The following is a 14,904-nucleotide window of genomic DNA, read 5'->3' as shown; positions in this document are numbered from 1 at the left end:
TGAGATGAGCAGTGATATGAGCAGTGAGATGAGCAGTGAGATGAGCAGTATTTGAAAGATGAGCAGAAAGATGAGCAGTAAGATGAACAGTGAGATGAGCAGAAAGATGAGCAGAAAGATGAGCAGTAAGATGAACAGTAAGATGAGCAGTATTTGAAAGATGAGCAGTAAGATGAGCAGTGAGATGAGCGCTGAGATGAGCAGTGAGATGAGCAGTGAGATGAGCAGTGAGATGAGCAGTGAGATGAGCGCTAAGATGAGCGCTGAGATGAGCAGTGATATGAGCAGTGAGATGAGCAGTGAGATGAGCAGTGAGATGAGCGCTGAGATGAGCAGTGATATGAGCAGTGAGATGAGCAGTGAGATGAGCAGTATTTGTAAGATGAGCAGTAAAATGAGCAGTGAGATGAGCAGTGAGATGAGCAGACAGATGAGCAGTGAGATGAGCGCTAAGATGAGCAGTGAGATGAGCGCTAAGATGAGCAGTGATATGAGCAGTGAGATGAGCAGTGAGATGAGCGCTAAGATGAGCAGTGAGATGAGCAGTGAGATGAGCAGTGAGATGAGCGCTAAGATGAGCAGTGAGATGAGCAGTGAGATGAGCAGTGAGATGAGCGCTAAGATGAGCAGTGAGATGAGCGCTAAGATGAGCAGTGAGATGAGCAGTGAGATGAGCGCTAAGATGAGCGCTAAGATGAGCAGTGAGATGAGCAGTGAGATGAGCAGTGAGATGAGCAGTGAGATGAGCAGTGAGATGAGCAGTATTTGAACCCAGCATTTATTCCACACAGACACTGCATGCACATGCCTGATTACTGCTCACTGCTTCTTTCACAGCTTGTGCTGCGAACCACCAGTGTTGTAGGAGTACGTTGAGACGAAATTTCACCCTATTCCCTATATAGTGCACTACTTTTGTCAAGGGCCCTATAGAGTACCAAGGTATGACTCACAATACCCATAAAACCTAGCAGTCAAATAGGGAAATGGTTCCAATTGTTTTTCCACCATTCATTTTCCCATAAGGGTTCTTAGAAACACTGATAACTGGATCCTCTCTCGGACAATGTGGCTCATATTTAAGACCCAAACTGATCCTAGATCAGCACTCCTGATACTTAGACGCTTTGGGAACCCAGGCTCAGGGTGGTAATCACTGGTACTGCTGTCCAATGGTCCTCCTTTCTCTCACATGTATTTCAGTCCAACAAACAGCTGAAGTCAATGTTAATTAGTTTTCAGTCCAACAAACAGCTGAAGTCAATGTTAATTAGTTTTCAGTCCAACAAACAGCTGAAGTCGATGTTAATTAGTTTTCAGTCCAACAAACAGCGGAAGTCAATGTTAATTAGTTTTCAGTCCAACAAACAGCTGAAGTCAATGTTAATTAGTTTTCAGTCCAACAAACAGCTGAAGTCAATGTTAATTAGTTTTCAGTCCAAGAAACAGCTGAAGTCAATGTTAATTAGTTTTCAGTCCAACAAACAGCTGAAGTCAATGTTAATTCGTTTTCAGCCAAACAAACAGCTGAAGTCAATGTTAATTAGTTTTCAGTCCAACAAACAGCTGAAGTCAATGTTAATTAGTTTTCAGTCCAAGAAACAGCTGAAGTCAATGTTAATTAGTTTTCAGTCCAACAAACAGCGGAAGTCAATGTTAATTCGTTTTCAGTCCAACAAACAGCTGAAGTCAATGTTAATTAGTTTTCAGTCCAACAAACAGCTGAAGTCAATGTTAATTCGTTTTTAGCCAAACAAACAGCTGAAGTCAATGTTAATTCGTTTTCAGTCCAACAAACAGCTGAAGTCAATGTTAATTAGTTTTCAGTCCAAGAAACAGCTGAAGTCAATGTTAATTAGTTTTCAGTCCAACAAACAGCGGAAGTCAATGTTAATTAGTTTTCAGTCCAACAAACAGCGGAAGTCAATGTTAATTAGTTTTCAGTCCAACAAACAGCTGAAGTCAATGTTAATTAGTTTTCAGTCCAACAAACAGCAGAAGGTCAATGTTTGCATCCCAAATGGTACTTATTTGGTAAAACGTAGTGTACTTGGTATACCAAACATAAGGAACACACCTTCCTAATATTGAATTCAGAACGGCCTCATTTCGTTGTGTCACGGACTCTACAAGGTGTCGAAAGCGTTCCACAGGGATGCTGGCCCATGTTGACTGCAATGCTTCCCACAGTTGTTTCAAGTTGGCTGGATGTCCTTTGGGTGATGGACCATTCTTGGTACACACAGGGAACTGTTGAGTGTGAAAAACCCAGCAGCTTTGCAGTTCTTGACAAGCTCAAAAAGGTGCACCTGACACCTACTACCATGCCCTGTTCAAAGGTCCCTACTACCATACCCTGTTCAAAGGTCCCTACTACCATACCCTGTTCAAAGGTCCCTACTACCATACCCTGTTCAAAGGTACCTACTACCATACCCTGTTCAAAGGTCCCTACTACCATACCCTGTTCAAAGGTACCTACTACCATACCCTGTTCAAAGGTACCTACTACCATACCCTGTTCAAAGGTACCTACTACCATACCCTGTTCAAAGGTCCCTACTACCATACCCTGTTCAAAGGTCCCTACTACCATACCCTGTTCAAAGGCACCTACTACCGTACCCCGTTCAAAGGCACCTACTACCATACCCCTGTTCAAAGGCACCTACTACCAAAGCCCTGTTCAAAGGCACTTAAATCTTTAGTCTTGCCCATTCACCATCTGAATGGCACAAATACACAATCCATGTCTCAATTTTCTCAAGACTTAAAAATCCTTCTTTAACCTGTCTCCTCCCCTCCATCTACACTGATAGAAGTGGATTAAACAGGTGACATCAATAAGGGATCATAGCTTTCACCTGGTCAGTCTTTGTCATGGAAAGAGCAGGTGTTCTTAATGTTTTGTATACTCAGTGTGTAGGGTGCATTGGCTGCATCTATCATCAGTTTCTCAGCCAATAACAACGCTGTTCCTCTAGGTGCTCGGTGACCTGAGAGCTGACAACCAGAGGCTGAAAGACGAGAACGGAGCGCTGATCAGAGTCATCAGTAAACTCTCCAAATAGACGGAGAGAACGAGATACAACAGGGATGCCCCCTTGCTTCCTCCCATCATCCCTCCCTCCTGTCCATCCACTCCTCTCAGTGCCAAAGAACAAGAGGGAGAGAGAGGTGGCGGGGGGGGGAACAGATGAAGAGCAGCAGGATAAAAAAAATTTTTTACCTTTATTTAACCAGGCAAGTCAGTTAAGAACAAATTCTTATTTTCAACGACGGCCTGGGAACAGTGGGTTAACTGCCTGTTCAGGGGCAGAACGACAGATTTTGTACCTTGTCAGCTCGGGGGTTTGAACTCTCAACCTTCCGGTTACTAGTCCAACGCTCTAACCACTAGGCTACACTGCCGCCCCAGAATGTGGTAATCTAAACAGCTTCACCTGATTGATTGTGACGTCTCTTGTTCCTTCGTCCTCCTGACCGGTCGCCGTGGCTTGTTGTTTGTGTGTGCCTTATGCCCACTTTGAGGACAGCCATGACAACTGTGGTCATGACAACAACTCGCATAGCAGCAACGAGACGTGACAACAGCCAAATGCCCATAACGTTGTGCACCAGGGAGAAAAACACCAATATTCACACAGACATATATATACTACACACACACACACACACACACACACACACACACACACACACACACACACACACACACACACACACACACACAGAAACACACACACACACACACACAGAAACACACACACACAGAAACACACACACACACACGACACACCCTTCCATGCACATTGGACCGGTCCAAGGCATCTTGTTCCCTCTACATCGACTCCATCCATAACATGGATCTATACCATAGACCATACCCTGGATCTATACCATAGACCATACCCTGGATCCATACCCTGGATCTATACCATAGACCATACCCTGGATCCATACCCTGGATCTATACCATAGACCATACCCTGGATCCATACCATAGACCATACCCTGGATCTATTCCATAGACCATACCCTGGATCCATACCCTGGATCTATACCATAGACCATACCCTGGATCCATACCCTGGATCTATTCCATAGACCATACCCTGGATCCATACCCTGGATCTATACCATAGACCATACCCTGGATCCATACCCTGGATCTATACCATAGACCATACCCTGGATCTATACCCTGGATCTATTCCATAGACCATACCCTAGATCTATACCCTGGATCTATTCCATAGACCATACCCTGGATCCATACCCTGGATCTATTCCATAGACCATACCCTGGATCTATACCCTGGATATATTCCATAGACCATACCCTGGATCCATACCCTGGATCTATACCATGGATCCATACCCTGGATCTATTCCATAGACCATACCCTGGATCCATACCCTGGATCCATACCATAGACCATACCCTAGATCCATACCATAGACCATACCCTGGATCCATACCATAGACCATACCCTGGATCTATACCCTAGACCGTACCCTGGATCTATACCATAGACCATACCCTGGATCCATACCATAGACCATACCCTGGATCTATACCCTAGACCATACCCTGGATCCATACCATAGACCATACCCTGGATCTATACCCTAGACCGTACCCTGGATCTATACCATAGACCATACCCTGGATCCATTCCATAGACCATACCCTGGATCCATACCATAGACCATACCCTGGATCCATACCATAGACCATACCCTGGATCTAGACCATAGACCACACCCTGGATCTATTCCATAGACCATACCCTGGATCTATTCCATAGACCATACCCTGGATCTATACCCTGGATCTATTCCATAGACCATACCCTAGATCTATTCCATAGACCATACCCTGGATCTATTCCATAGGCCATACCCTGGATCCATACCCTGGATCTATTCCATAGACCGTACCCTGGATCCATACCCTGGATCTATACCCTAGACCATACCCTGGATCCATTCCATAGACCATACCCTGGATCTATACCATAGACCATACCCTGGATCTATACCATAGACCATACCCTGGATCTATACCCTGGATCTATTCCATAGACCATACCCTGGATCTATTCCATAGACCATACCCTGGATCTATTCCATAGGCCATACCCTGGATCCATACCCTGGATCTATTCCATAGACCATACCCTGGATCTATTCCATAGACCATACCCTGGATACATACCATAGACCATACCCTGGATCCATACCATACACCACACCCTGGATCTATACCCTAGACCACACCCTGGATCTATTCCATATACCATACCCTGGATCTATACCCTAGACCATACCCTGGATCCATTCCATAGACATTACCCTGGATCCATTCCATAGACCATACCCTGGATCTATACCCTGGATCCATTCCATAGACCATACCCTGGATCTATACCATAGACCATACCCTGGATCTATACCGTAGACCATACCCTGGATCCATACCCTGGATCTATACCATAGACCATACCCTGGATCCATTCCATAGACATTACCCTGGATCCATTCCATAGACCATACCCTGGATCCATTCCATAGACCATACCCTGGATCTATACCATAGACCATACCCTGGATCTATACCATAGACCATACCCTGGATCCATTCCATAGACATTACCCTGGATCCATTCCATAGACCATACCCTGGATCCATACCCTGGGTCCATTCCATAGACCATACCCTGGATCCATACCCTGGATCTATTCCATAGACCATACCCTGGATCAATACCCTGGATCCATTCCATAGACCATACCCTGGATATATACCCTGGATCTATACCCTAGACCATACCCTGGATCCATACCCTGGATCCATTCCGTAGACGTTACCCTGGATCCATTCCATAGACCATACCCTGGATCCATACCCTGGGTCCATTCCATAGACCATACCCTGGATCCATACCCTGGATCTATTCCATAGACCATACCCTGGATCCATACCCTGGATCCATTCCATAGACCATACCCTGGATCCATACCCTGTATCCATACCCTAGACCATACCCTGGATCCATACCCTAGACCATACCCTGGATCCATACCCTAGACCATACCCTGGATCTATACCATAGACCACACCCTGGATCCATACCCTGGATCTATTCCATAGACCATACCCTGGATCCATTCCATAGACCATACCCTGGATCCATACCCTGGATCTATACCATAGACCATACCCTAGACCATACCCTGGATCCATACCCTGGATCTATACCCTAGACCATACCCTGGATCCATTCCATAGACCATACCCTGGATCCATACCATAGACCATACCCTGGATCTATACCATAGACCACACCCTGGATCCATACCCTGGATCTATTCCATAGACCATACCCTGGATCTATACCCTGGATCTATTCCATAGACCATACCCTAGATCTATTGCATAGACCATACCCTGGATCTATTCCATAGGCCATACCCTGGATCCATACCCTGGATCTATTCCATAGACCATACCCTGGATCATTCCATAGACCATACCCTGGATCCATATCATAGACCATACCCTGTATCTATACCCTGGATCCATACCCTAGACCATACCCTGGATCCATACCCTGGATCTATACCATATACCATACCCTGGATCTATACCCTAGACCATACCCTGTATCCATACCCTAGACCATACCCTGGATCCAAACCATAGACCATACCCTGGATCCATACCCTAGACCATACCCTGGATCCAAACCATAGACCATACCCTGGATCCATTCCATAGACCATACCCTGGATCTATACCATAGACCATACCCTGGATCCATACCATAGTCCATACCCTGGATCCATACCATAGACCATACCCTGGATCCATACCATAGACCATACCCTGGATCCATACCATAGACCATACCCTGGATCTATACCATAGACCATACCCTGGATCTATTCCATAGACCATACCCACACCATAGACCATGCCCCGGATCCATACCTAGACCATACCCTGGATCTATACCATAGACCATACCCTGGATCGATTCCATAGACCATACCCTGGATCCATTCCATAGACCATACCCTGGATCTATACCATAGACCATACCCTGGATCCATTCCATAGACCATACCCTTGATCCATTCCATAGACCATACCCTGGATCTATTCCATAGACAATACCCTGGATCCATTCCATAGACCATACCCTGGATCCATTCCATAGACCATACCCTGGATCCATACCCTGGATCCATACCATAGACCATACCCTCGATCCATACCATAGACCATACCCTAGATCCATACCATAGACCATACCCTGGATCTATACCATAGACCATACCCTAGATCCATACCTAGACCATACCCTGGATCCATTCCATAGACCATACCCTGGATCTATTCCATAGACCATACCCTGGATCCATTCCATAGACCATACCCTGGATCCATACCATAGACCATACCCTGGATCTATACCATAGACCACACCCTGGATCCATACCCTGGATCTATTCCATAGACCATACCCTGGATCTATACCCTGTATCTATTCCATAGACCATACCCTGGATCTATACCCTGGATCTATTCCATAGACCATACCCTAGATCTATTCCATAGACCATACCCTGGATCTATTCCATAGGCCATACCCTGGATCCATACCCTGGATCTATTCCATAGACCATACCCTGGATCTATACCCTGTATCTATTCCATAGACCATACCCTGGATCTATACCCTGGATCTATTCCATAGACCATACCCTAGATCTATTCCATAGACCATACCCTGGATCTATTCCATAGGCCATACCCTGGATCCATACCCTGGATCTATTCCATAGACCATACCCTGGATCATTCCATAGACCATACCCTGGATCTATTCCATAGACCATACCCTGGATCTATACCTTATACCATACCCTGGATCTATACCCTAGACCATACCCTGGATCCTTACCATAGACCATACCCTGGATCCATACCATAGACCATACCCTGGATCCATACCATAGACCATACCCTGGATCTATACTCTGGATCTATTCCATAGACCATACCCTGGATCCTTACCATAGACCATACCCTGGATCCATACCATAGACCATACCCTGGATCCATACCATAGACCATACCCTGGATCCATTCCATAGACCATACCCTGGATCTATACCCTGGATCTATTCCATAGACCATACCCTGGATCTATACCATAGACCATACCCTGGATCCATACCCTGGATCTATTCCATAGACCATACCCTGGATCTATACCATAGACCATAACCTGGATCTATACCATAGACCATACCCTGGATCTATACCCTGGATCCATTCCATAGACCATACCCTGGATCCATACCCTGGATCTATACCATAGACCATACCCTGGATCTATTCCATAGACCATACCCTGGATTCATACCCTGGATCTACATCCTGGATACATACCTCTTAATCTGGTAGTGTCTTTCATCAATGTGTTTTGAACCCACCACTCCTCCTCCTCACACACTACTAAAGTCCACATCCCAAATAGCACCCTATCCAATATGTAGTGGATTACTTTAGGGCTCCAGTCAAAAGTAGTGCACTAAATAGGGAATAGGGTGCCTTTGAGGACGTTTCCAGACCACAGACACACTCCATGCTCCTTTAAATGACCACAGACACACTCCATGCTCCTTTAAATGACCACAGACACACTCCATGCTCCTTTAAATGACCACAGACAAACTCCATGCTCCTTTAAATGACCACAGACACACTCCATGCTCTTTTAAATGACCACAGACACACTCCATGCTCCTTTAAATGACCACAGACACACTCCATGCTCCTTTAAATGACCACAGACACACTCCATGCTCCTTTAAATGACCACAGACACACTCCATGCTCCTTTAAATGACCACAGACACACTCCATGCTCCTTTAAATGACCACAGACACACTCCATGCTCCTTTAAATGACCACAGACACACTCCATGCTCCTTTAAATGACCACAGACACACTCCATGCTCCTTTAAATGACCACAGACACACTCCATGCTATTTTAAATGACCACAGACACACTCCATGCTAATTTAAATGACCACAGACACACTCCATGCTCCTTTAAATGACCACAGACACACTCCATGCTCCTTTAAATGACCAAAGACACACTCCATGCTCCTTTAAATGACCACAGACACACTCCATGCTCCTTTAAATGACCACAGACAAACTCCATGCTCCTTTAAATGACCACAGACACACTCCATGCTCTTTTAAATGACCACAGACACACTCCATGCTCCTTTAAATGACCACAGACACACTCCATGCTCCTTTAAATGACCACAGACACACTCCATGCTCCTTTAAATGACCACAGACACACTCCATGCTCCTTTAAATGACCACAGACACACTCCATGCTCCTTTAAATGACCACAGACACACTCCATGCTCCTTTAAATGACCACAGACACACTCCATGCTCCTTTAAATGACCACAGACACACTCCATGCTCCTTTAAATGACCACAGACACACTCCATGCTATTTTAAATGACCACAGACACACTCCATGCTATTTTAAATGACCACAGACACACTCCATGCTCCTTTAAATGACCACAGACACACTCCATGCTCCTTTAAATGACCACAGACACACTCCATGCTCCTTTAAATGACCACAGACAGAGCAGTCTGTTGACCACTGCACTTTACTTACAATCAGGCAGGCAAAGCTAAGCGATCACAGATCAGTGCAGCACCAGGCAAAGCTAAGCGATCACAGATCAGTGCAGCACCAGGCAAAGCTAAGCGATCACAGATCAATGAAGCACCAGGCAAAGCTAAGCGATCACAGGTAAGTGAGGCTTCGCCACCATCCTGAGTCATACTATACAAAACAGCTCGTCTCCTACACGAATCTGCATCCCAATAATCTCTCCTATCTCCTGATGTGTGCGCTCCGTCACACATGTAAAAGTATTGGATAGGTGCAGGCCTGGGCTTCAAGGGGGTTTCACCGTGTTCTTTGTACCGGGATGCATAGGACACCCTCCTCAGGTTTCTATTGGCTAGGAAGGAGGGGGGGAGAGCTAGTTTACCACCTCAGACCTGATGATAGAGACTTGTTGTTCTGGAAAAGCCTATATGCTATGCATTGTTTTTCATTATTATTATTATCATGATAAAATATTATTTTCATATTTTTTACATTTATCTGATGTCAATCTCTCTCGCTTTGAAAGGGAGGCAAGTTGTTGGTTATCTATATTATATTACACATGTATAAATAAATTAGATTAGTCATGAATGAATAATAACAGCCTTCAGAAGTGAAGTCCATGTGTGCCCCCCCCCCCATGTTGGTCTAATATATTAAATGATGACGGAACCTAATAAACGATGTGTGTGTGTCTGCATCCAGTGTTTGATTTCATTCTCTGTCTGTCTCCAGGGGTTGACTGTCTCCAGGGGTTGACTGTTAATCTGTCTCCAGGGGTTGACTGTTAATCTGTCTCCAGGGGTTGACTGTCTCCAGGGGTTGACTGTTAATTTGTCTCCAGGGGTTGACTGTCTCCAGGGGTTGACTGTTAATCTGTCTCCAGGGGTTGACTGTTAATTTGTCTCCAGGGGTTGACTGTCTCCAGGGGTTGACTGTTAATCTGTCTCCAGGGGTTGACTGTTAATTTGTCTCCAGGGGTTGACTGTTAATTTGTCTCCAGGGGTTGACTGTTAATCTGTCTCCAGGGGTTGACTGTCTCCAGGGGTTGACTGTTAATCTGTCTCCAGGGGTTGACTGTTAATCTGTCTCCAGGGGTTGACTGTTAATCTGTCTCCAGGGGTTGACTGTTAATTTGTCTCCAGGGGTTGACTGTCTCCAGGGGTTGACTGTTAATCTGTCTCCATGTGTTGACTGTCTCCAGGGGTTGTCTGTCTCCAGGGGTTGACTGTTAATCTGTCTCCAGGGGTTGTCTGTCTCCAGGGGTTGACTGTTAATCTGTCTCCAGGGGTTGACTGTTAATCTGTCTCCAGGGGTTGACTGTTAATTTGTCTCCAGGGGTTGACTGTCTCCAGGGGTTGACTGTTAATCTGTCTCCAGGGGTTGACTGTTAATCTGTCTCCAGGGTTGACTGTTAATCTGTCTCCAGGGGTTGACTGTCTCCAGGGGTTGACTGTTAATCTGTCTCCATGTGTTGACTGTCTCCAGGGGTTGACTGTCTCCAGGGGTTGACTGTTAATCTGGCTCCAGGGGTTGACTGTGTGTCTGTATCCAGGGGTTGACTGTTAATCTGTCTCGAGGGGTTGACTGTTAATCTGTATCCAGGGGTTGACTGTATGTCTGTCTCCAGGGGTTGACTGTTAATCTGTATCCAAGGGGTTGACTGTTAATCTGTATCCAGGGGTTGACTGTATGTCTGTCTCCAGGGGTTGACTGTTAATCTGTCTCCAGGGGTTGACTGTTAATCTGTATCCAGGGGTTGACTGTTAATCTGTCTCGAGGGGTTGACTGTTAATCTGTATCCAGGGGTTGACTGTATGTCTGTATCTAGGGGTTGACTGTTAATCTGTATCCAGGGGTTGACAGTATCTAGGGGTTAACTGTACCCAGGGTTTGACTGTATCTAGGGGTTGACTGTATCTAGGGGTTGACTGTGTGTCTGTATCCAGTGGTTGACTGTATCCAGGGGTTGACTGTATCTAGGGGTTGACTGTATCCAGGGGTTGACTGTATCTAGGGGTTGACTATCTTCAGGGGTTGACTGTTAATCTGTCTCCAGGGGTTGACTGTTAATCTGTCTCCAGGGGTTGACTGTTAATCTGTCTCCAAGGGTTGACTGTATGTCTGTATCCAGGGGTTGACTGTGTGTCTGTATCCAGGGGTTGACTGTGTGTCTGTATCCAGGGGTTGACTGTATTTCTGTCACCAGGGGTTGACTGTTAATCTGTCTCCAGGGTATGGTAGTAGGTACCTTTGAATAGGGTATGGTAGTAGGGACCTTTGAACAGGGTATGGTAGTAGGTGTCTTTGAACAGGGTACGGTAGTAGGTGCCTTTGAACAGGGTGTGGTAGTAGGTGCCTTTGAACAGGGTATGGTAGTAGGTGCCTTTGAACAGGGTATGGTAGTAGGTGCCTTTGAACAGGGTACGGTAGTAGGTACCTTTGAACAGGGTACGGTAGTAGGTGCCTTTGAACAGGGTATGGTAGTAGGTGCCTTTGAACAGGGTATGGTAGTAGGTGCCTTTGAACAGGGTATGGTAGTAGGTACCTTTGAACAGGGTATGGTAGTAGGTACCTTTGAACAGGGTATGGTAGTAGGTGTCAGGTGCACCTTTTTGAGTGTGTCAAGAACTGCAACGCTGCTGGGTTTTTCACGCTCAGCATTGGAGTCAACATGGGCCAGCATCTCTGTGTCCAAATTGGCAACCTATTCCCTAAAGTGATTAACTTTGCAGGGCTCTGGTCTAAAGTAGTGTACTGTATAGGGAATAGGTTGCCATTTGGTACCCACACAGAGTGTACAAGAAGTTATATGACCTTTAAGCCCTGTCTGGCTGGTTCAGGTTGTTCATGCTAACATTGATGACTCCATTGCCAACGATGCACATCAATCTGCTTTACGTTGTTTGGAAGTTTAAAGTCATCTGTTGTCTCTCTCTCTCCACACACTCCAAGCCCCCACCCTGTCAGTGCGCCCTGCTGGCGTGCCTGTTAGCCAGATGTCCCACATCACCAGAAGAGATAGAATGTCCGCAGAGGAGGGGACAAAGTGTGTAGTCATTTCAGCCTAAATTGTTGATCAGAGGAATTTTGTCATCGTTTGATCACCCTGACAGTTGCAAGGTCAAGCTACTTCAAGGTCAAGCTACTTCAAGGTCAAGCTACTTCAAGGTCAAGCTACTTCAAGGTCAAGCTACTTCAAGGTCAAGCTACTTCAAGGTCAAGCTACTTCAAGGTCAAGCTACTTCAAGGTCAAGCTTCTTGCAAAATTGCATCTCCAAGACTTACTGTAAGTGTAAGGGTTTGTTTCCCTGACACATATTAAACCTGGTCCTGGACTAAATACCATGCTCATAAGAGGATCTCTATTGCTTTTTAGTCCAAAACTAAGTTTAATTTGTCTGGGAAACCAGCCCAATGTGTCACGTGCGCCCGAACACAACAGGTGTAGAGGGGTGGACAGTCAGTTGGGGGACACGGGGCCACTACTAGGAGCCGGGACTGGTATCCTTTTTTTTTGTTTTTAGTTTTTGGAGAAATTTGAATTGTTTTGAATATGTTGGGTTGAGGGTGGGACCATCATTTTAAGGAGGGGGGTGTCACGGCTCCTCCTCTGCATTGCAGGGGTGGTTCCTCCTGCAGGCAGAGGAGGGTCGTTAGTGATTGGAGTCACCTGGGATCAGAGTATGTGTGTGTGTGTGTGTGTGTGTGTAGGTAAGTAAAGAAATAAAACAACAGTAAAAAGACATTTGAAAAAAGAGTAGCAAGGCTACATACAGACACCTGTATGATGTAGTATGTACATGTAGGTTTCGTTAAAGTGACTATGCATATATGATGAACAGAGTACCAGATGAGTAGAAAGAGGGGTTGGCGGGCGGCTATGAGCCTGGGACAAGTGGGGGCTCGTCCGTAAGTTAAAGTTAATTGTACTTTAGTCTTTAGTATTTTAGTTTACTTTAACATTTTGTTATAGTTGGTTAGATTGTCTTTGTCTTGTTATTGATACGTTTGTTTATTTGTAATTTGGCTTATTGGATTATTGTTCTGTTAACTTGGGTTAGTTTAGTTCAGCCACATTTTTTGTATGACGGGATGTTTTGGTTGGGCCAATATTGGAGAGAGCATTGAGAGCCATGTGTTCCTTTGGTTTAGTTAGCTTGGTAGCTAAATTTGGTTAGCAATTCACTCCGGGTTTTTCTGGGTTTTGTTTAGGTGGGAGTCCTCTCCTGTTCAGGCTTATCTGCGAGTGTCAATAGGAGGCTCGTGGCGTTTTTGTTTTAGGTGGCAGTGAACGTGGGAAGAGCATCCTTTTCCCTTACATCAGCTCTGGAGCACCGCACTGGTTTTGTGCACAAAACCCCACCACATGTGACTGCACGAAGACCAGGGCCAGTTAGTTGGTTGTTTTTGGAGGATAGTGGGGTGTGGCTCCTGTCCTTGAACCCAGACTGACAGCAGGTGAGTTGTGTTTTTGTTTTTTTGAGCATTTGTAATAGTTGTATTGGTTGAGGAAAATGTCTTCCATTCTGGGTAGTTTTGTTCAAGCTCCTTCAGAGGTCGCCTTAGAGTTGTGTCCTAAGGAGCAGTTAATTGAAATTGCTGAACATTATCAGATTGAGATTGTTGATAAAACAATTAAAGAGTGTTAACTAGATTAAAGCAGGGTCTTAGGGAAATGGGTGTTTTTTTGGGGTCAGTCTGCTAGTAGTGAGGGTGCAGGTTTTCAGTCTAGCCCTTCATTAACTTTTGAGCAGCAAAGGGAGCTGTTGCAAATGCAGTTAGAGAGCGATTGAGAAATGCTAATAGACCAGAAGGACTAACACAGTTTGATGGTTCACAGAATCTTCGTTTGTTGCCTAAATTTGATGAGTCAGATCCAGACACATACTTTGCTTTATTTGAGCGTATTGCGGAAGCTAGAGCTTGGTCAGATTTGGACATGACTATGTTGTTGCAATGTGTACTTACAGGTAAAGCACGTGAGGCTTTTACAGCACTGAGTGTAGCTGACAGTGAAGTTTTTGCCAAAGTTAAATCAGCAGTTCTGAAGGTCTACGAGCTTGTGCCAGAGGCATATCGTCAACGTTTTCGTTACAGGAAAAAGTTGAGATTCACAAACCCATTCTGAGTTTGTTCGTGATTTGACTTCTGCATTTAATC

The 14,904-nt window shown here is 45.3% G+C and overlaps 1 protein-coding gene across 1 annotated transcript in view; it reads left to right on the top strand.

Moving 5' to 3' along the window:
• Nucleotides 1-8,758, top strand: part of LOC135533599 (protein phosphatase 1 regulatory subunit 12A-like) — a gene marked incomplete at its 5' end in the record, with an annotated part of 30,384 nt that extends 21,626 nt beyond the window's left edge. The window contains one exon of the mRNA XM_064960888.1: nt 2,985-8,758. Within this exon, the coding sequence (XP_064816960.1) occupies nt 2,985-3,071 (87 nt within the window). The remainder of the gene's footprint in view (nt 1-2,984) is intronic.
• Nucleotides 8,759-14,904: the final 6,146 nt, after the last annotated feature.

The sequence above is a fragment of the Oncorhynchus masou genome, unplaced genomic scaffold (genome assembly GCF_036934945.1).
Source record: "Oncorhynchus masou masou isolate Uvic2021 unplaced genomic scaffold, UVic_Omas_1.1 unplaced_scaffold_2495, whole genome shotgun sequence".
In the NCBI taxonomy this organism is placed as follows: Eukaryota; Metazoa; Chordata; class Actinopteri; order Salmoniformes; family Salmonidae; genus Oncorhynchus; species Oncorhynchus masou.
This window is presented reverse-complemented; position numbering and strand designations above follow the sequence as displayed.